We start from the raw sequence: 24,183 nt of genomic DNA, 5'->3' as shown, positions 1-24,183 counted from the left end.
TTTTTCTACAGTAGCAGAATTTATAAAATTAAAAATAAATCTTAACTGAAACGGAGTTTAAAAAATGCATTTTGCTATAATATGTGTGCCATAATTAACTGGAGCAACAGAACAAGAACAAGCAATTGAAATATGACATTTCATAAATAAAATAATATAAATTCAGTGTACAAAATAATTCAAACCTAGTCATGTAAGTAAAATTATGTTAACATTGCATTAACAAATATAAATTCCATTGTATTCAATTGTTTTCTGATAATTAATGTATGAAAATCATCTACTCTAGCATAATAAAATTTCTCACAAGTATTGCCAAAATTTATATTGAAAAAAATTTAAATAACTATTATTAAATAAAATAAATAGAACAAATTAAATGAAAACACTTTTATTAAAAAGTTAATACCAGAAGTACAGCATTTTAATAATTATCTTTATACAGAAATAATTTAATTTTTCTTTCAATTCTTTCTTTTCTTAAATTCTTTTTTATTCTTTTTACTCTTTTTCTGAATTTCAGCATTTCTGGCTTCTACTCTTTGTCTGTGCGTTATTTTCTTTTTTCGAACATACTTTGGAAGTTGTGATTGCTGAATTTCAGTAAATTTCTTCTTCTGATACCTAAAATATAAAAAGCGTTTTAATTATTTAAATCTTTAAAAAACATTTATCGAAAAATAAAAGTATTGCAAAGAAGCAAGGGGCACCTTAGCGCAGAACTGAGCCAGCCAAATTTGACTGCTCTTCATCCAGGTCAGATACCAAGTTTTCTTAATTTTAACAGTATTAAATTAGTGGAATTTAATGCATATTTAATCTGCTGTATTATCAGCAAACATGGCATTCAAGAATAGTAAATTTATGTTTTCTTGTATGAAAAGCAATAATCATAAGAGTAACTTATTTATAAGAGATAGAGAAAAAGTTTAATAACATGTAAATATAGGATGTTTTATTTTTGGAGATAAAAAAAAATACAGCTAAAAAAAAGAATTTAGAAACAAAGGAGGAGAAAGAAGAAAAAAGTGATAATAGGTTGTTACTATAATTTTCATAGTGTCTATAAAATGAGAGCAATGAATGTGTTTCATTTTCATTTGTATAAGATCAAAAACATCAGAAAAGAAAAGGTCTGCAAGTCTGTTCAAAAGATTAATTGAATTTTCAAAATTAATATCGGGGATCAATTGCAATTGTCTCAAATGATTGTATATGTCTATCATGCTAGTAATTGTTTCTCATTTTTTTCCCTTCATAGTTATAATGTTATTATATGTGTTTAATATTTTTGCCATTGTTATTATAAATTCAATGTATTCCATTATTGTGACATAAAACTACCAAAACGTTTTCATATGATATGTAAATTAGGTTTAAAAAATGAGCAACTAAATGGATAAGAATCAGTGATCCACAGCAAATTGCCAAAGTATTTATGTCTCTGGTTATGAGACTTCCTTCCTTCCACATCGTTTCTCATAAAATATGAAATCATGCTGAGATTTCTGTAACAGGATTTACTCTGACGTCAGAATACCAATGAATAAAAAGCCATAAGATAAGACTTTTTTTAATATTTTTTTTTAAAAAGAATGTTAATACTGGAAGATCAAATAATATATATATATATATGAGCCTGCATATAATCCATTAATGTTCTAAAGCATTCATCTGAGCATCATGCACAGGAATAATATCAAAACATAATGCACTATTAAGTTCTATGGAACATTGCTAGCATAGCAGAAAATATTTCACATAACAATCTTCATTTCTCTGTGACACTAACTCATGTCACAATGTCTTTTATGAATCGTTGTGAAGCTTAAATTCTATGAGACTAGGAAAGTGCAGCTAACAGCACAGGTGAGTTAAAGTCACTGCACAACAAGCGCTAACTAATGCTATGTTAACAATCTTTCACAAAATGTCCCACAAAACATGGCAACATTAAAATGACAAGATAGAGATGGTATAAAGATTAATCTTTTGAAACATCAATGGATTATTTTATAGTAGAAATATTCATTTATAGTAGATAAACTAACTAAACTAAATAAATAACTAAAATTAAATGAACATAATAAAAATAGTCATCATTTTGGGGTAGGAAATTTCTTAACCTATCATTAATTCATTAAGGTTAAATGAATAGTTAAACAGAAATAACAAATCCTTGCTAAATTAAAGAATAAATCAACCCTGACTAAAAATGAATATTCTTGCTGTGGAATTCTATTATAATTTTGAAATAATTTGAAAATTTAAATGGTTTTATGGCTATTTTTTGTATAGTTTATATTTTAAATTATGAGAATTAATTGGAGAAATAAGTAAATACTAAAAGTAAAAATTTTAAAAATTAAAGGGAGAAAAAAGGATGCAATTTAAAAGTGCAGATTGTGTTGAGATGTTGATGAAAAGATAATTTATAATCCTTTATTAACAAAAGAAAGGAAATAAAGGGGGAAAAGTAAGGATTTTCAGTTGAAAAACATATTTCTGAAAGGGAAAGAAATATAAGTAACTGAAAGGCAGCCAAAGTTCAAAAACAAAGAAAGTTGTGCATTAATTTTTGTTTCTTTGTTTTTCCCCCAAATAATAAAGTTACTGTAAATAATGTTAAAGATACAGATGAAGAGGCTCAAGATTATGAATATGCAAAAGCATTGCTTTAAAAATGATTTAAGATAAGTGCCAACAAATTTTTTACAATATCAAAAAAAAAAATGTTAACATTCAAAAGGAAACTGGTTCAATTTTTATTTTGGATATCAGAATTACATATTATAATGTTTAAACAATTGATACATCTAAAAACTATAGATCAAAATCAAGAAAAGAACACCTCTGGAGTATAAAGAGGAGTTTTTTGGAATGATGACTTGATTGGGTAAACTGATTATAGATAGACTAAACATTACCAGGATACATAAAAGCAAAAAAAAAAAAAAAAAAAAAAATCTCTCCAATGAAAACATGAAAAGGAGCATTCTAAAAACAGAAGGAGTGTAAAAATTTCAGGATTCAAAATTTATAGCTCAAACAATCATGGCATCATTAAAATCATAAATGTCTGGGTAATCTCTCCTAATAGCACAATATCTTTCCTAGTACTTTAATTATTTTTTTTTATTCCTCAAGTCTTGTGCAAATAATAAAGAGAATCGTTCTTTCTTAGCTAAATATTTAGCAAACAATTAAATGTTTTGCAAAAAATTGTTAAAAAATCAACTAAATAAGTACCAATAAAAAAAATAATTTCCTGATTTCTAAAATATTAAAATCATTTTTAGACGCAATCCTTGGAGGAGGGGGGGGGGGTCGGGGGGGCCTAAATCTCACTTAATTCTTAATCAAATAAATTGCTCCAAAGTACAAATTCCTACTTTTCAGTATTTATCACATATTCTCCTTTATTTTTAGTTAAAACATGTTATAAATAAAATTTGGAAAAAAAATTTTTCCCCATGTCAAAATTTGGAGAAATACATTGCATTTAATAAGGCTATATTACACTGTATACAATTTTTTTTTTTTTTTCACATTGTGTACTTGTAAAGGAAAACAATTTTAAGAAGCATTATTCAAATATAATACATTAATAAAACAGTTCTGAAAAATAACATTACAATTCTTTTAAAACTGAATAAGGAAAATATCTCTACTCATGATATATCCATTGTTTCTGATATGAAATGAATTTATCAAAAATAAGAAAAAAATTTGATTAATGCAATGAACTGTTAATACTCAATTTAATGTGTTAATATTAAAATGTACTTTTATAAATTATAAAAATATTTTTAATTTACTAAAAAACAGAATTCCTCAAGAATGTAATATGTGAGCTTATACTGTGGCTGAAGCTCTGCAAATCATATTATTTATAGTGAAAAACATCCAAATTAGATTATTATGGTAGAGAAAACTTTTTCTATATGAAGCATTTATATGACTGCAAAACAGGGTCAAATTAATTATTGGGCAGCAGTTTGCAAATTTGAATCAGTAAAAAGTCCCCCCCCCCAAAAAAAAAAAGAATTAAGTTGGACTTTTTAAACAAAATGAGTTAAAGTGTTGGAATTTCAATTATAAATGGAAATTAAAAAGAAAAAGGCCAAAATATTATATTTCTAACAAGTCTTTTATTAATTAGTAATCAAATAACAGTTTAGTTTAGTTTAGAGAAGCAGTAGTCAATAATGTTGTTGATGATGATTTAGAGATGATCTTAATGATATTGATATTTCTTGGAAAATTTTTAAATTCCTTGACAGCAACAACAGTGCTACCATAAATATTGAATTTAAAGTGAAGATGCATAATAATGTAATTGCAAAATTTAGTTCATATAAAAGGTATAATGGAACTATCTTGATTGTAATCAAATTATAGCATAACTATTATAGAGACAAAATGCATGCATTTCTCTAATGGTGAGACATATTTTACACTTTAAATAATCCATTCTTTCTGACACCAATAAGTCATACAAATTCAAATGAAAGTAATTTCCCTTCATTTGTTTAGTGATATGACAATAAATAAAGCAAAATGGGACAGTTATATATGACCAAGAATTTTTAAATGACCAATTTCTGATAAATGAAAATAATTTTGATTTTTAAACATCTTACAATTATATATTTCAGTTTTCTAATTTTTTCTAGTATATATATGTATATTACTAAAAAATATTAATTTAAAAATTGAATTATTAATTATGAAATTTTAAGTAATTGCTGAAAATGAATAGTTAAAAGTTAATAAAATTTTAAATAAATTAAATTTACTAATAAATGCCAATTTCTAATTACTAAAAGAAATGTATAACTATATGGCAAACTAATCAGGATTACAATATGACCCAAAAACTCATGAGGTAAGCAAGTAAGGCCAGAAGGGAATGTAAAGCCTTAGTACTATGTAATTATCTTATGTACATTTCACATTTGCAAAAAAGGAACAAGTTTTAGTTTTAAAAAAGCATGTAAAGCAGCATGCATTTATAAGCTTAATAGTCTGAATATCACACATGCTAAAATTATTCATAATTATAAAATTACTCACTGTCGAAATTCGGCATCTGCTAACAGTTCATCAACAAGAGTTTGTTTTCTCTGTTTCTTAGGTATACGTGAACTGTAAAATTCAATGGGAGATTCCACAAATGTTCCAACCTAGAGGGAAAAAAAGATAAAGTAATTTTAATCATTTTTAGATTTTCAATAAGATACAAAATTGCTTCACATAATTCAATTTTGCTTCCTACTAAGGAAGCATTCTATTTTTTAATAGAATAATAATAATAACACATTTGTATTTATTTTGAACAGCATTTCATCTTTTTCTTATATTTATTTTAATATTACACAATAGAAAATGTTGAAAGATCACTAAAGTTATTCATAATTTAAGTGCCTTAAATTAAGCACAGAAAGAAAATCAGTCAGCATAAAAAAATTAACAAAAATACCCAGTTGTATTATCTTCGTTAAAAAAAAAACACTCATCAGCTTCTTTTAATATTTACTTAAAATTTCTTCAATAGAGCTGTTTAAACAGATTTTTAGCTTGATTTAATTTTTCATTCCAATGTCTTTTAATCAAATTTTTAATAGCACATCTCATATTTTAGTAAAAGAAGGAGAAACTTCAAGAAGAAAGATTAAGGCAGACTCTTGCTTCTCATGAAGTAATAGTGATGTTGCTTGCTTAACAGGTCCAATGTATGATGGGACATACTACTCAGAAAGATGTTAGAGAAAAATTGCTCAAAATGAGGGATATTCTAGACAGTTCCTATTTTATAGTATTAGCAATACAAGCATTCGATGTGTTAGGGTGTTACATATGGTTATCCAGTATTATTTTTTTTAAAATTATTTTGCTCAAGCTGATTTGTATATGAAATTTTAGAAGCTTCCGTATTAATCACAAAAAAAAGAGCAAACTGACACTGAATGATACAAAGGAGAAAGTAGTAACTCTTCATTAAGTCATCTAAATGATGTTGAAATTCAGTAATTTTTTAAAATGAATGAGAACATTTTGACAAATTATTTCACTAATCAGCAGAAACTGAACCAATTATTTTATCAATATGAACAAAAAACTATATCTAGAAGGCAAGGAACTCTATGAAAGTGCTACAAATTATCTAATACAGTTTGCAATTTTTTTCAACAATCTATTTAAATTTTTTACTTCTATGAATAAAAGTGAAAATAATTTTGAAATGGTGTCTACAGAAGATTATGTTCAAAAACCTGTTAAGAACACTTTCTTCCCAATATAAATATCCCCCTTTTTTTTAGTACATTGTTAGTAAATTCACAAATGATGCACATGCATAATTAGCTATGTATAATTGCTTTCATTAAGAAAATGAAGAAAAAATTAGAAATTCTTTTTTTGTTAGTTTCTTTATTAAAATTCTAAGAACTTTTACGTTTTATAAATTGCTATTTGTTTATCTTTCGATAATTTAATATTTAAATATTTAATATTATTTAAAGACAAAACAGATAACATTATTTAAATAATAATTTATTGATATTATTTAAAAATTTCACAGTTCACAGAAAATTATATTAGTAGATAAATTATGTGTACTTAGATAAATAACTTAATTAAAATTTAATCAAAAATGTACATGCTTTTAAAATTCATATTTAGATTTTTAAAAATAATATAGCAAAGAACAAGGATATAAAAATGATAATTGTTTATTTTTAAGAATTGAAAACGCTATATTTTTTAGTTTGACTAATCAGTCAATGACTACCAGCAGCAAACTATAGTGATTTGTATACTTATCTATTATCAATAAAATATTATGGTTTTACAAAAGAATTTGTCATTTAATTTTTATTTTTTTATCATAAAAAAAGAAATTATATGTTTCATCATTATTTGTAAATTTTAAAAACATTTTTAATATAGATGCCTTGATTTATACCCTTTATATGACTTCAGAACTGAAACTTATTATCTACAGTTAAAAACAGCCATTGTACGTAAATTAAAAATGGACAGAATGCTAATTAATTAAAGCAAATATCATCTGAGGAATGTAAAGAGAAATTTTCCAATGATATAATAAAATAACCTTTAAAGTTTTTTTTTTTTTTTTTTATCAAATCAAAAATATAAGTTTAACTAAAATATTTAGAAAAGAAATTAATAATGAAGTGAATTTCTTACTAAATGCTTAGCTCAAAACACAAATCAAAACAAACTTACTTGGAAAAATTTAGGATTAGTTTTGTTGGCACTCCTTTTGTAAAAATGTTTTGGATCTAAAGCTTGCCTCATCTTCAGTACTAGCAAGTCATTCTGTTTTTCATCAGTCATCTCAGGAGCAGCCATATTATACCAATCAAATCCTTTAGTTTTGTCTCTTTCTTTCTATAAAAATAAATCACCATCATTAAAATATAAGACATGTGTCTTCTTCCAAAAATTATTATGAAAATCTAAACAGTTTTTAAAAATTATACTTTTACTTTTTTAAAACTTTTACTAAATAAACTTATACTTTTATCATAATTTTTTTTTTTCACATATATAAAAAAATATGCAACTTTTACGTTTCATCATGTGTATAATTGATATATTTTTTTTTTTTAATATATATTCTTATTTTTGTACATATCACGCACTTTAATAATGTGCATAATTAAAATGCATAAAATATACATATACTCCCCTTACAAAGTCTTTGATTGTTTTTAAAAAATGGAACATGAAATGTTTGCCTCTCGTAATAGGAAATATATGTGCACTAATCATGAACACAATACATAATATAGATCAGTAATCTGCAGAAATGAGATAATAGCACGAATTATGAGTATTAAAGCTGCATGTAGTATAGAACTAAATTATATTGAAATACAGTAAAATAGAATGGTCATCCAACTAAAAAAAATATATTAAAATAAATATCTAATTCAGTAGGGAGAACTTAAAGTTTCTACTTTATTCATTAAATTTGATCAGTATCTACAGTAAAATAAAATATCTATCTACAGTAGAAACTTACAGAAACTTTACAGTAAAAGTATCTACAGTAAAATAAAATAGACTGAACACTTATGATTTATAGTAATAACATAACAGCATCAATTGATTTCAAAATCAATTCCTTCAGCATAATTTGATATTAATAAATAATTTCATTTTAATTATGATGTTAAAATTACATTATTTATCAAAAAATACTCCCATAAACAAAATAACCCAAAAAAAATTATTATTTGTTTCACAAGAAATATAATAAAAAAATATCTTATTGAAGAAAAGAGGCTCTCCAAATTAAAATTAACATTAGCTTAACAGTTGGAAATTTAGAGACGGTTCATAAAAAGTATATAAAGCATTTAAGAAACATTTGCAATAAATTATAGCAGTAAAAAAATGTATTAAATGTTCCATTACTTCTGTTTTATGACAAGACATTTGGATCAAATGCATTTTTTAAAAGTATTTTAGAAAGTGTAATTGTTTACTTACAATTATTTAAAAAATATAAATTCAAAAAGATGTCTGAAATTAAAGTTATTCTTTTAGCATAACTTTTCAACAAAATCATATTCTTTTTTTTTTAGCATGTATAAAATAAATCAAATACAAATGCATTCAAATTCTGTTTTACCTCTTCATTTCACAAGTTTTTTTTTTTAGTTTTTAGTTTTTCTTATCAAAGTAATGAATAAGCATACTAAATCAAATAATATCACAAAAGCAGAAGTAACCCGCCACCCAACATCCTCGTTTTCAGATTAATGAAAGCAATAAAATAAAGCAAGAATATTCTGTACGCAAAACAAAATATATACATGTTAGTGGTTCTTTATAGATTCCAATCAAAATTAAGAAAATACTTCAAATACAAGCTTATACTCATTTTCCCCCCCTTCATTTCATTATAATAAGTAAATATTAAATACTAACTACCTTTCTCAACCAATTGATCTGGCAAAATTAATCATCCCCAAAAATTTTTATTAAATATAAAAATTTGTTTCAAGGTCTTATTCAGCAAAATATTTTTAAGCTTCAAAATTTGATACATGTACGACTCATATTTAGAAGCCTTACATCATTCTGTTTATTTTATTAGGCATTTCAATCCCCCCCCCCATCAATACCTCTAAAATTTGCAAAAAACTGGATACACTTTAACAAAGTTTAACAATCCTAACCTAAAACAATATAAAATTAGCATTCTTGTTATGTTCACGTAAAAAATATTTTAAATATGAACTGAAATATTTTACAGTTCTTTCCAGATTCAAGTAAAAGTATTGCCTGCTTTCCTGAAATCTACTTTGCTTAAATCATCACGACTAATAATAAAGATGAATATGTGTACACACTGGTGCTCTATAAGCCAGACTCTCTGAGCTAGAGTGCCAAACTCAACATAACAGTCCACTTTGGAGTGTGTGTTAATTTTAATTAATTAAAAATAAAACAACATTTAGCATTTTTCCATGATGACTTCAGAAATATTGCAACAAAAAATAATTTTTATAATATCTTTTCAATGAAAAATACTTTTGCATTATTTTTCTCCAATTTTTAATTAATTTTTTTAAAAAATTTTAAGCATAATTCACAATGATATATTTCATAACTGAAGGAAAACTCAAATTATTTTCATTATTGCTTCTGAAATTTCATTCTGGTTTTTCTTTGTATATTGTTGATCATGAATGTAATAAGTTAACTCCTAATTTTTCCATAATGAATATGTTTTAATATACTTTTTGAAATTTGCTGTACTTATAACTAAGGTCTGATATTTAACTTTGCGATAAGGATTTTAGTGATCACAAATAATCAATAATGAAGTTTTTGAAAGTACCTGCACTTTTAAACCCTGCTACTCTTTAATGAAATATAATTGAGAATATAAAAATATATTTTTCTCCTTATCACATGAAAATAACTTCCTTATAATTTACAGAATATTTTATTGCATCAGAGAATTTTTTATTTATTACTCTTCTAAGTTATTACATAAACTATGAAAAATATTTTCTTCTATTCGAAACTATAAAATATATTCTCTATGAAAAAATTTGTAGTACACATAAAATTTCAATGCTCAATGATTCTATATTCTATTTTTAAATTTTAAATAACAAAAATGTTTACTTCCAAAAAATAAGTTTTTATATCAGTTGAAGTTAGATACCACACATTAAAAAAACAATAAACTACATTGTTAAAAAAATAAAAAAGTGTAAGAGTTTTGAAATAAAGTATTTTAAATGTCAATCAAATTTTAGATTAAAAATAATTTGCAAGATATGCAAAATATTTCATTAAAAATTTAGTAACTTTGGAATCAGCTGTCACCAGAGATGGCTAATTTAGCATAAATGAGAATTATTGTTATGGATAATAACTAAGCAATTAACATTAAAAATAGAATATTCAAGAATATTAGCAAATGAACTTTTTTAGAATTATTTTAAATATAATTATTAAAATTTTAAATAAAAATAAATAAAGAGCCATTATTCAAAACCTTAATAATGGCTTTTTTTTTTATATTCAAAGAATTTTTATAATCATACCTTAATTTTAAAATTATTTATTAAAATGGAATTTAAAACATTTTTTTATGATATTTAACAGCTTAGAAAACATTTAGAATTAATTTTAAACATTAAGTTTCTTAAATACATAGGGAAAAAAATAAAACTCTTTAGTTTGTTCACAATACACATTCAAATTTCCAATTTCAGACAATTTTTTCGATATATATATATATATATATATATTACTAGCTCATAATCTTATGGATTTGTATCACCGCTATTAAAATATAGCTTACTGCTGCTTCTTTTCTTTTTTGTCGACGACTCTGAATAGTTGGGACACCTTCGTGCTTGTCAAAATCAGGTTGACAAACAATGCTTTTCTTCAAATTCTGTAAAATAATATTATCAATATGAAGTACTAAAAAAGAAAAATTTTGAATCAAATCCAACAATATTCTGTGCATTCAAAAACAAAAAAAATCACATCATAATAGCTAAAGGACTTTAAAAAATATTGTTTATCGCATTTTTAAAGCTTTAATAAACAATGTACCTAATAATATTAAATATGCTAATAAAAATGATGTCTACTTAGTGTGAAAGTTAATATTTTACAAAAATATATATCATTCTGGATCATATTTTTAAACAATAGACTGTGATTCAAGACCTTCTGACATTTTTAAATTAAAAAAAAAAAAAAATTGCAGAAACCCACATTTTTTCTATGCTGTAATGATTAGAGAAAGCAATAACATTTATATAAGCCTTTTTTATTCCCAAATCAAAAAGATAAATTTTCATGCTATATATAGAAAATTATTCTTTCATATTAAAACATTTATTTTGTAATGAAATTTCTTCATTGTATCAAAATTCTATACTTTATAGCAGAAAAAAATAAGCATTCAATAAGAACTTCCTCTCTTGAAAATCAAAATACAACAGTAAACAAAATTTAGGATCTGAATAACTCTCAAACTATATATAAAAAACTTAAAATATTTTTCTATTTTGCTTCTTATTTCTTTTGAAATTATCAACTGTATTAACAAGATGAAATTACAAGAATATTACAAGAAATTATAAGAATATAAGTAATACTACAATTGAATTTTGAAAGTTGAATGCCATTCTTTAAATAATAAATCAAACTAATGTTAGATGTATAAAACATATCCAATATTAATATAGAGATTTTTTAAAATGGATTCAACTGATACTATTTTATGGGGGGGGGTAATGGATATATTTACATAGATATCCTTGAATTTCATCTACATAGATATCTTTAATTCAAAAAGATGAAAATATAAAATTAATCATTCTATATTTTCATCTACATGAATTAAAGATATAACCATTTTCAAAACATTAATAAAGCATAATAAAAAAGAAATCTTCAAATAACAAATTATAGTTTGATACAGATGAATGTATTTGAATATTTGAAATAATATACAATGGTTAATGCAATAATATACAAACTGATAGTTTGCACAAAAATTTTAGATGAAGATAGCCAGTCTAATAGGTCTTGCATGTTAAATGATGATAAATGAAAAATTAAAGGATGATTAAGAAATTAATAATGAATAAGCCTGTTCATCAAATAAAAAGTACTTGTGGGTGAAACATTTGGCTCAATTTGAGGCCAAATAATCAATCAAGAAAGATATTCGTTCAATTGTAGAATTTGGTGATCTCAAGATATCACAATACAAGCACATAATAAATCTTTACAACTGCATTCACTCATAACTCAGTAGAATAGTATTCAGACTGCTGTCTCAGAACTATTCAGCAGCACATTTCTAATAAGTCTGCTCTGATTCAGAAAAACAAGAAATCAAAATAATTTTTAGCTGAGAAACTTCTTAAATTGCTAAAGAATAATATAGCATATTTCCTGTTTATAAATTCTTATTTCCAGAGAGCCAATTTAAGCCCCCAAAGAAGATAAAAGTTATATATTCATTTAACATCTAAGTGAAATTTCTAATATTTTCAATATAAAATATTAATAGATATTTTTAAGTGTCAATATTTCAAAAATCATTAATATTATTTTTCATTGGAATAAAATAGATTTATCCTAAAACATTAGTATAACTTGATATTTAGGGTTTACATTCCCAAAATTTCAATTATAAAAATTAACAAGGATAATAGAGTTGATAGAAATTAAAAAGGCTTTTGTAATGGGCACATTCAAGATAACTTGTACTGACAATTGCCTAGGTGAATCATGTTATTTAAGTAAAGCATAGATCTTTTCTTAAAATAGTTAAATATCACCTTCAAATTTAGAACATCTTTCAATAAATTGCAAAATAAGGACACAAAAAAAAAATCTGCATAGTGCAAACAAAACATGAAAGATTATTACTAAAATAATTCTCTTTTCTAACATAGAAAAAAATCTATATACATTATAATAAAATATTTGAAATCAATAACAAAAATGGTGATTGAGAGAAGAAAATGGCACATTAAAAAACTCTATTTGATCATGTAAAAAAACTAAAATACATGCAGCTAATAAAGAAATTAAATTACCTCATCTAACATTTTCTTCATAACTTCTTTCTGCTTACTAACATGAGTCTGTATGCCACTTTTGTCGGCATCAAAATTTATGTAAGTGCTCTTCACATAATCCTCACCAGCATTCAAAGATGATGCAAGCTTTATGCTAAAAAAAGAAAGATGTTGACATAGTAAAATATACTTCTCAGTTAATGACACAATATTAAATAAGATATTTTTTAAATACATGGCAAATAAAATATATAATTAAATTTGTACAAATAAAATTTATGAAATAACTATAATTTAAATCAGGCAAAATATGTTAACATAGGTTCTATTAAAATGTCTTTGCAAAAATCTGACTTGTTGTAGATTTTATATTTATTTAAAATGATTTGAATCTTCAGATTACAACAGAGAAATCTGAAAATACACTTTGAAGATAAGAAAATACTTTATTTCTTTTCAATTCATTATAAGTTCTTGTATTTTTGACCACCCTTTGGACAGTTAATTTTCTCAACTGTCATCAAGAGAAATAAAATGATAATACAATTGTTTATAAGGCAATTAGCAGAGAGACATCCATTAATTCCACAAAAGCCTTAAATTCCTAGTGGTTAAAAGTTATATCACATAAATACATAAGCATAATTTAGCAGTTGTGTGGCCGAATGTACAAGAAGTGATGATAAAACTGATGTCCATTTACATTGCAATACAAGTGCAAAAGAGGCAAATTTTTACCTTCAATGATTTTACTATGAGATTTTGATAGAAATTTCTTTGGCATGTGTCGATTTCAGAAAGGAAATCTTAGTCATCTTCAAAACAATGTTGTAAACATTAAAGATTTTTATCTTTTCTCATGGAGCATGATAAAATACAGAAGTAAGCAGTTTTATAGAGTATGTGTAGAATTCATTAAATTAAAAAAAAAAAAATGGAATTTGATCAAGAAATAAGAGACAATTTTAGAATGAAGTTAACATAGGCTGGTTTAAAATAAAAAATTAGAAAATTAATTAAGATTTAAATTAGATTTTAAAATATCATTGTATATGTATATACAAACAAGAAATAATTTGATTGATATCAGCATTGTCTATCTATACAGAAAATATTAAATTTCAAATAAAAAATCTAATGATTTCATTTTCAAATGAGAAATATCATCTGTGAATTTAAAATAAATTTTGCAATAAATAAAAATAAACATAAGAAGTGGAAGGTATGGAGTTTAAACAAGCATTAAAATTCATACAATTAATATTTCAAGGGAAAAAAAGAGAAGATACATCATCATACTATGTTTAGCCCAAAATATTTACCAAGAAAGTCAGAAATGTTTACAGATTTAGTAACTGCATTAAGGAATTTGGAATTTTTGTAATTCCATTAAAATCAATTTCAAAACTAATTTAATTGCATACATATGAAAATGAGAAAAAAATTCATATTTGTCAAAAGCAATTAAAAAATTTTTGTAAAAAATTTAGAACCATCAGAATATGTTTATATTACAAACATCTACATCAAATCACATCATTGCGAAAAAAGTATATTAAAACTAATAATACAAAAAAAGGAATTAAAATTCACATTGCATATTTTTAAAAATGAAAAATAATTTACTTTTATTCCATAATGCATAACATAAACTGGCATTTATCATCTACCACTTAATAGAAATGATATTAAAAGAAGAAAATTTAACTAATGACTACTGAAGTAATTATTCAAAAGAAATTATGGAAGATGCAAAATGTTGAATAGTATTAATAGCAAAAAGATGCATAAAAAATAAGAGCGAGAGTGACTTTTTGATTTTTTCTAGAAAGGTAAAGGAACTCGCTTTTCTATTTATTTCGCTTTTCTATTTTTCTATTGATACTTGACATATGGTTAATTTAGTTTTATTTATTTATTCATTTTATTTTCCCTTAAGAGCAAACATATTTGGTACACACTAATTAATTCTAATTATTTTTAATAATAAATTATTACTATTTTTGAAAAAAAAAAATAAAACTATTGGACAACATTTTCAGACATGGAATCTAATGAGGATGCCATGCAAAAACCATCAAAAATTATGCACTGCTTCATATTGCTTAAGAATAATTTTGATAGTTTTAGCAAAGAATAAGATGTTGGAGAAAAAAAGAAGAACTAAAATAGGAAAGTATAACAGCAAATGCAATTCTACTATTTTGTAAAATGTAAAAAATCTATTTTGTGCTACATTTTTAAACCCTTGAGAAATATTTCTTGTAAGCATCATCTTGTATGTATTTCTTGTATGTATGTCAAGCATCTGTTAACATCTTCACATCATCCACAAACTAATGGGAAATGTGAAAGAGATTCCAGTCAATAGTAACTAAATTAAAGTGTAAGGTCAATTCTTCGCCTACAAAAATTCCTTGGACTAAAGTTTTAGAACGAGTAATCAATGAATATAATTTAACACCCCATTCAGTTACAAAATTTCCTCCTGCATATTTGTTATTTGGCACTTTCCCTTATTCTCCTCCCTTAACTCAAAATCAATTCTTTCCTTCAGTAGAAGAAGCCAGAAAATTAGCTAAAGATAATACAATAAAATATCATGATAAAAATAAAATAAGATATGATGCTAGACTTATAGATTCTCCATTCAAACTTGGTGACATTGTAATGTATGAGGAATTCAATTGCCCAAATCATAGAAAATTATCTCCAGTATTTTCAGGTCCATATGAAATAGTAACTAAAATTTCAGATGTAAATTATGAAATAACTAAACCAAATGCATTAACAAACAAAGTTACTGATATTGTCTAGTATATATAGTGTCTAGGATATACAGTATCAAAATTAAGAACATATTATCCTCCCGAAAAATTAAAATTAAGTCATGAATAATAATTTAAATTTTAAAAAAAATCTTTTTATTTCCCATGTTTCTTCCACATAAATCCCAACTTAGGTTGGCCCATTGTCTCCAATCGTAAGAGTTAGTTTTTCTTTTCTTCATGATGATGATGTGATAGGTGCCATCACAACATAAATTCAAATACTTATTGAGATATGAGTATAGGGTCAACCTCACAATTCATTTCTATCCCTTTCTGTTTTAATCCTGGATATGTTGTTTTTCACTTTGGAAATAAGTATTCCTGGATGAGAATAGGTAGAGAATAAGAATTACCTCCCCCTTCTTGGTGTTCTAATTTTGGGCCATTAAAGTTTCACTCACTACTAGAAATTGGTGGATAAGGTTTTACTATTCACTACTAATTGACTAACTAGTGGGTTAAGTTTTTTTTTTTTTAACACATTTTTATATCATTTGTTTTGAGTATTTATGTTATAATAAGAGTATTTTGAATCTCATATTATTTTCAGATTCAAGTGTTAAATACAAAAATCAGAACTATGTTGATATTTTATTATTATATAAGTTCAATTTGTTATTCCATTATTTTACATCCAATTTGATGATTTTTGTGAACTTTCAACTATTTAAAGGACACTGTGTGCAAGCATTCTTTAGAGACCTTCCTCACCAAATAGACACAATCTTACAGACTGAGTTTCTGCAGAAAATCATTTTTACATTGCATATTTTAATATTATTTTTGAAGTTGTTGAATATTTAAGTTTATCTAATATTTTCACAGATATCACTTTATCTTTTTTATGCTTTACATAATCTTGTTCAAAATGATTTTTATATTAATGTAAAGGTAAGGAAAACTTGAGTATCACTTTTAATATGCCTTTAAATTTTAATTTTTCTTACTTGAACACCTCTGTAAGGTATGGCTGTGTGTAGAGGGTCCAGACGAACTTCCACGTCTTGCGGTGGGGGGGGGGGGGGAATTGTAATGATATTTTAAACTCTAAATTCAATTTAATTAATTTCCAAGGTTTTATATTAATTTAGCCCATAATAAGTTCATTCTCTTATTTCTTGATCCAATTCCACTTTCTCTAATTCAAGAGAAGCTTTCTAAAATTGCTGAATCGGATAAACACCAACACATTCTCACGCTCCCCGTGAAGGGCTAGAAAAATGTCCAGTAAGCACATTCTTTTTAAAAGATCACTGTGTTTCCCTTACTTGTGATTGACATGCCTCAGAAATCCCTATCAGAATCTTAATAATATATTAGCAATGTAAAAAATATTTTCCCTATCTATATCTCATGTTATATAAGACCAGGGATAAAATATTCAAGAGCTTTTCCCTCACTTCTTTCTGTGTTTTGTGTGTTGCTTTGTCGCTCCTGCTTGTAAATAATGTGTGCTTCTCCAAGATGAAATAAAACGATGTCACGAAATCAAAAGTTTCTTCACTGTCTTCGAAACTCCATTCTGCTTTACATAAAATAATGCTTACATATATATAATTAATAATGATTACATATATATGTATAAACTTATTCACTTCTAGAAATGTCCAATGGACAAACTGCATACATATAGACCTATAGATTTTTTTTTTTTTTTTCAAAAATGTTAAACGAAAAAATTATTAATCTGAAATGATATAAAACTGAAATAAAAGCTAACATTAAAAGAACTAAAGAAGCTTAAGCAATAATAATTTAAAGTAAATTATTATGGTATTATTATTATTTTACAGAGAAGTAACAAATAAAATGAGTTTCAAACCTTTTGTTATGAAAACTTTCTCTAATCTGTGGGTTTGGGGCATTTTCAGAAGAAAATTTCTTGAAAGCTGAAATTTTAAACTTCGGAATTTCGCAAGATTCATCATCCAAATTTTCTTGAGGCGTATACAAGTTTTCTATTCTACCTCGAACTAAAAAAGAAAATTTTTAAATTTATATGATGTATAAGCAGCATTTTTAAAAATCCTGCAAAGTAAAATAAATTCTATTTCGAAACATGACTTTAAACAGTTCCCTTAAGATAAAATTCCACAAACATCTTAAGCGTATATATTTTGATGTTCAAAAGAAAAGATTATTCAAAAATTAGAGAGAAAATTATGGATTCAAAAGCAAAGCTTTTAGATTAAAAGTACTTGACAACAACAACAAAATGTAAACATTTTTTCTCGCTCATTCATACTCTCCAAAAAATTCTTATCCATTCATTTACAGATTGTTACAACAATGACACAATTAATAAAAGATATAAATAATAATAATAATAAAGCCTATGCGGAAATAAGTAAAAAATACCGAGCTAAAATTTTAAAACAATTAATTTCTAGAATTTTATTTTAAAAAGCTATAACAATAACTAAATAATAAAGGAAAAGCTAAACATACAAATGAGGCTAAAAATAAATGGAGCAGGAAAACAATTTATTCAATTAAAAAAAAACATGTTGTTAGTAATTCCATATTTCTTTCCTTATCCAATTGGATATTAAAAATTTCTGCAAACAGGCATTTCTAGATATATTGAACTCAAGATCCATTATAAAGATAAAAATGCCGAGGGCACTTACGATGTTCTGGATAGGCGCCAAGTAGTAAACAAAGCGAGCGATAGCTCACCGAAGTCGGTTACCCATTTGTTTCTCCCTGCGAGTTTTATGAACCACCAATCTGTTAGGAGTGAAACAGTTCTTGTGCATCCACTTTAGCAAATAGTTCTTAATTTTCTTTTTTTGCCCTTGCTGTCAAGCGGTTTTGTGCCTCCACTTTGGCATAAAGTTCCATTCAATAATGATATTATTAATGAAAATGAATAATAAAAGTTCCGATATATGCTAATTAGTAAATTACTTAATTACTAAACTCCTTTTTTAAAAAATAAATTACTCCCTATAGTAATAATAATTTTTATTTATTTTTTATTATTTTTATTTATTTATTTTTGCTATATTTTAAATATTTAGTATTGCTAGTTTAGTTGCATTCTATTCCTGCAGTTGTATTGAATAATTATTTCCTGTATTATTTTCAAACTTATTTTTTATAACAATTTATATTTTCTCTTCCTTTTCAATTCAAGTTTCGGTATGTGCTTGCATTATCCCTGTACCAGTTATATCTATGCAATCTGTAAGCTTCCTTTGTTCATTATAATGATATTTTTGTTTCTTTTTAGAATTTAGGCTGAAATACTCAGATACATGGGGCAAAGCATCTGAAATTTTCATAGAATCAGCAGAAACAAATTGCATTTTTTTATCTTTTAATTATGTATTTTTATGATAATTAAAAAAAAACATTAATCAGTATCATTAAAATTTTCTGCATATTGCTAAAGTTTTTACACCAATAAAAAGAAGTATTAAATATTGCCTTTTTACAGGATTGTCTACAAATAATAGTTGATTAAATTTGTTGATACAATTTTTTTGGATCAGAAATTGGTGCCAAGAGTATTTACACACACACACACACACATATATATATATATATATATATATATACACAAAAGTATTAGAATCAAGTTAATAGGAAAAAACAAAAAAAAAATCAAATAAAAATTAAACCAAAAAAATTATAAAAAATATTTAAAAAAAAAAAAAAAAAAAAGAATCCGGCCTGAAGACTTTTTCAAGGGTCACCCTCAGGCAGGGATTCAAAGAAAGGGATTTTTTCTGTGAGGAAATACAGACATTGTCTAATAATGATTCCTCGTGACCCGAAAATCCCCTGAAATTATGCTCAAGAGATATACCATTTTAACAGAAAGGAAATATAAAACAACAAATTAGAAGAAATTAACCACAACAAAGTAAAAATACAATAACAAAAATAACAATAAAAACAAAAAATAGCACTAAAATTAAAAACGAAAAGGCCAGTACATACCATCAACAGTCAAGGAAACTTTAAACTATCGATTGTGATTCCCTGTTTTTAAAAAACTAATGGTAAATTATGTAAACAGATGTAGGCCCCCGCGCCATCTATTGAGTGATCCAATATGCAAGGAAAGTTCTATTTTTATTTAAGCCAAAGGATTAATCCCAACCATACCTTGTTTAATTAATATATATATATATATATATATATTTATATATATATATATATTTACGTAAAATATTTTTAAAATTTTATCTTTTTTTAAAATTAATAATTAGAAAATATTATGAAATATTTTAATTGCTATGCAATTATTATTAACAAGCACAAGCCTTTTTTTAAACACTGGATTTGAACAATTTCCGACCCATGGTGTTATAAAAGTTCAGTGAATCTCCAGAAACAAACTTCGTATTGCTTAAATAGTATGGATATTTTGAAGGTTTTTTTCATTTAAATCATCCCCTTTACAGTCTTTTAATCAATAAATGAAAAAGTTTTCTTACAAAAAAAACAAAAAACTTACATAGATCAGGGCCGCTTCAAAGCGGTATAGTTCAATTGTAAGTAATTTCGTGTGAGGCTGAACATGCAAAAGTAAATTGGAATAAAAAAAAAAAAAAACATATAAGTTTTAAATTAACAAGAAAAAAAATCGTCTAATGGAATTAAAGGAACTTTTCTACAATTTTTAAAGTTTTAGAAATGCAGGGTGATTTCTGATTGAAAGAATTTATCGAAATAAAATATGAAACTAACAAATAAGCAACAATAGTATATTCTTCTAAAAAGTTCCAGAAAATTAATTAAGTTAATTCCATGATGAGGTGAGGAATGTAGCGAAAAAAAGTAAATAATAAGACTAATTACTTTACTTATTTCGCAATTTTCTGGCTAACTTATTTTCGTTAATGGTCAACATATTTATAAAAATTTTACAGAACGAAAAAATTTCTCCTAATTTTATAAGAGATTTATAGGCGTTGCATTGATAGTTTTTTAAACACTTTTTTCTAAGTTTTTTTTTTTTCTTCTTAATAATTTTATATAAGAAAATATTCAATCTCAATTCATAAGACATGTAAAGTATCAAATTGTGTTTGATCAGCTCAATTGATCCACAAGCTATTTCAGTTGAAAATTCTTTCAAAAAATATTTTTCATAAAATCCATAATTTCCAAATTAATAATAGTAAATGATAGAGAATTTTTATAATATATAAAATAAATTCATCTGATAAGAGAAAGACACTTGTAAAACACTAATTCAATAATAAAACTCAAAGAAGCACATCTGCTTTATTTCTTTTCTCAAAAGAATACAATGAAAGTCTCTTAATGTGATCGCGGCTAATATTAATAATTATTTTTAAAATATTTCTATGCATATCTGTAACAATTTCCATTATTGCTAAGAAATTCAAACTGTTTTCATTGTTTTTAAAATATATAATCAAAAAATTTTCTTTCATTGCTGAAAGTTAATCAATGACCATTCTGTTTTTGTTTCAATATTTTTGACAATGCTATAATAATTTTTCCCCCTTCTAAAATCTTTTCATGGAAACACTAATTAAAATTTATTCAGTTAGTAAACATATATCAGGTATGATAATTATTTTGTTTACTATTTAATGTATAACATGCTAACATGTTTCAATTCAGCTTATTTGATGCGAGTTATGGTTTCACCATGCCAATTTAATTTTGGAATAAACTACAAATTTTACATGAAGAATAAGAAAGATAAGTTACAAAAACAACTTAAAAGCATGGCAATTAGTTGTAGGAGGGCAGTTCATTTCTTGAAAGGCTTTAACATTAAATTACTTCACTTCAAAATGGAGGTGAGTGTGCACAATAAAAGTTCCAATCACATTTAAGATTTCAAATACTTAAAAAAAACAAAAAAACATGAATGTTAAGCATAAAAACATAATTGAAATTAAATGCATTAAATATTCTCAGAGAACAGGCCAATCACCATTTTGTCAGTCTAAATAATGAATTTAAGAAAGTAACATTCAGATATAAATTGAAATAATATTTACATGTATATATGTAGGACATTTCACCATGCTTTTAATTTCCCAATTAGTCATTTTCATTCAACAACTTTTAACAATAAAAAATGAGTTTTAACAAATAATAAATCATAATTTTTGCTATGTAATCAAAATTTTGAATGAAATTTTAAATCATGGAGACTTAAAATATATTACACAAATAAACATGAATGATCTATTTTAAAACTGAACATAAATAGAAGCTCTGAAAGGCTAAAAATAATTAAAGAATTAGGAAAGTTATCTTTGCACAGTACACGTAAAATACGACATCCCTATTTGAATAATGAAAATAAATTGTATATAGATAGTGTATCAATCTTTGAAATGTATTATCTAATAAGTAAGCTATATCTCCATCTTTGTATAAATCTACTTATCAAACTGATGATTCAGACAATATCTGCAATATTGCTATGTCAATAATTAGACAATCATTAAAATGATTGATCAGCTGTAAACATAAACAACATATGTTGATTATATATTAACTGCACACAATTTTTTAATTTAGGCCATAAAAAATATAAAAGAAAAGTAATATTACCATCAATAAAACAAATATCCGTGTCAACCATTATGTTTCACAATACTTCTCGTCTCGGTGGGTCAGCAGTATAATTCAAATTTTGTAGTTCTCTTAAACCTTGCAAAATGAGTTGAATATGCGCATTAATTTCAGAGCTCTGCTTCAAAGTCCTTTTTATTTTCTTGTCTAAAAATTCTATTCTTTTATCAATAAATTTCGTAGCCTCTTCTAAAGTAAACTGCACAAAAATACCTAACCCTGCTTTAATGAAAATATATTTTGTATCTGTAACGTTGGCTTGAACATAAAAATTGCAGCCCAAATCTACTCGTGTCTTCAGAGTTTCTTTAGTCAACTCAGCTTCTTGCAATCGTTCAATAACAGTCTTTAATTGTTCCAATTCTAAAACTTCTTGGGCAAAATTTTCTCGCTGTGATAATACAATTTTCAAATCTTCTCTCAGTACTTCATTTAAATAAGTTTCATATTCAGCAATCTTTTTATCAGTCATTACTCTTGAGATCTATATAAAAGAAAAAAAAAAAATTCAGCTTAAAAAATAAATAAAAAATAATAATATTATGAAGTATTTGTACTTTCATGAAACAGATTTTGCAGACTTTAATCATTTTTTTTATCCATCTACATTTCGTAATAATAGGTATTAAATTGCTTAGTTTTATCTCAATTCATTCATTATCTAGAATTTCTAGAAGATTTCCACATATTTAGCAATTTCTGCAAGAAATTTAGTTGTATGCTGGTTAAGCATTAAAAATTAATAATATATAGAATGAAAAAAAAATGTAATGCATCATGATAATAAAAAAAAATATTCAAACTGGAAACAAGATTTTGACAACTTATTACAAGCAGACTATTATGTCTTTCAGTTATTTATTTTAACATTATTCATTATTTAATCCAAAACAAACTTGCTAATTCTTCAATGCAACCTTTAAGAAATAATTCTTACCACCCATTCTTTATATCATGCAAGAAATATTCATTAATAAAACTATTATTCGATTTGAAAAATGATGGAATGTCTTTAAAACTGCAGAATTATTGCAAGTACAAAAAACAAACACAGGTACAAACCGAACATAAATCCCAAAAAAATAAGTTAACATTTTTAAAAAGTATAAACGATTATCAAAAGTTAGAATCTACTATAAAACAAGATGATGGAAATCATTTTCAGAGCTATTAACCCTCATTCAAAAAATCACCAAAAATATGATGCAATGAATTTGTCAATTTTCTCTTTAAGCCAATGTTTGCTGTAATAAATTTTAAATGTTCAAGACCTCAAAGAAATTTTAATAGTGGAAAATCTTTAGAGGAACTACAGAAGTAAATGATCAGTATTGCTTGAATTCACTGGATCTAAGAATACGTTTGTAATAACTAAATTAAATAATCGCACTAAAAAAACTCCGTTAATACACATTACTCTTTAGAAAAAAATGAAATGCAAATTTTTGACATATAATATATTGTTATAACTGAAAAGAAAATTATTTTAAAGTTGAAACTCACATCATCTCAAACTGTTAGAGCTTTATTTATAATTTCTACCGAACAGCACGGCTTACATGTGGTAGAAAAAAGTTGAGTTGATTATTACTAGAGATATTTTTGGCAGGGTTGTGTCATAGCTATTTTTTAATATTATTTTATATAATTATATTTTTTGCGTCTATTAT

The 24,183-nt window shown here is 25.0% G+C and overlaps 1 protein-coding gene across 1 annotated transcript; it reads right to left on the bottom strand.

Annotated features, from left to right (window-relative positions):
• Window positions 1-375: 375 nt before the first annotated feature.
• On the bottom strand, window positions 376-22,656 carry LOC129981908 (deoxynucleotidyltransferase terminal-interacting protein 2-like). The gene is made up of 7 exons (XM_056092960.1): window positions 22,493-22,656; window positions 17,760-17,910; window positions 13,125-13,260; window positions 10,859-10,954; window positions 7,252-7,416; window positions 5,077-5,186; window positions 376-624 (listed from the first exon to the last, which is right to left on the bottom strand). The coding sequence occupies exons 1-7, from the start codon at window positions 22,521-22,523 to the stop codon at window positions 465-467; spliced, it is 849 nt and encodes a 282-aa protein (XP_055948935.1). The 5' UTR covers window positions 22,524-22,656; the 3' UTR covers window positions 376-464.
• Between the last annotated feature and the right edge of the window lie 1,527 nt (window positions 22,657-24,183).

Source organism: Argiope bruennichi, chromosome 8 (genome assembly GCF_947563725.1).
Source record: "Argiope bruennichi chromosome 8, qqArgBrue1.1, whole genome shotgun sequence".
Lineage (NCBI taxonomy): Eukaryota > Metazoa > Arthropoda > Arachnida > Araneae > Araneidae > Argiope > Argiope bruennichi.
Note: the sequence above shows the minus strand (reverse complement) of the source record. Positions and strands in the feature narration are given on the sequence as shown.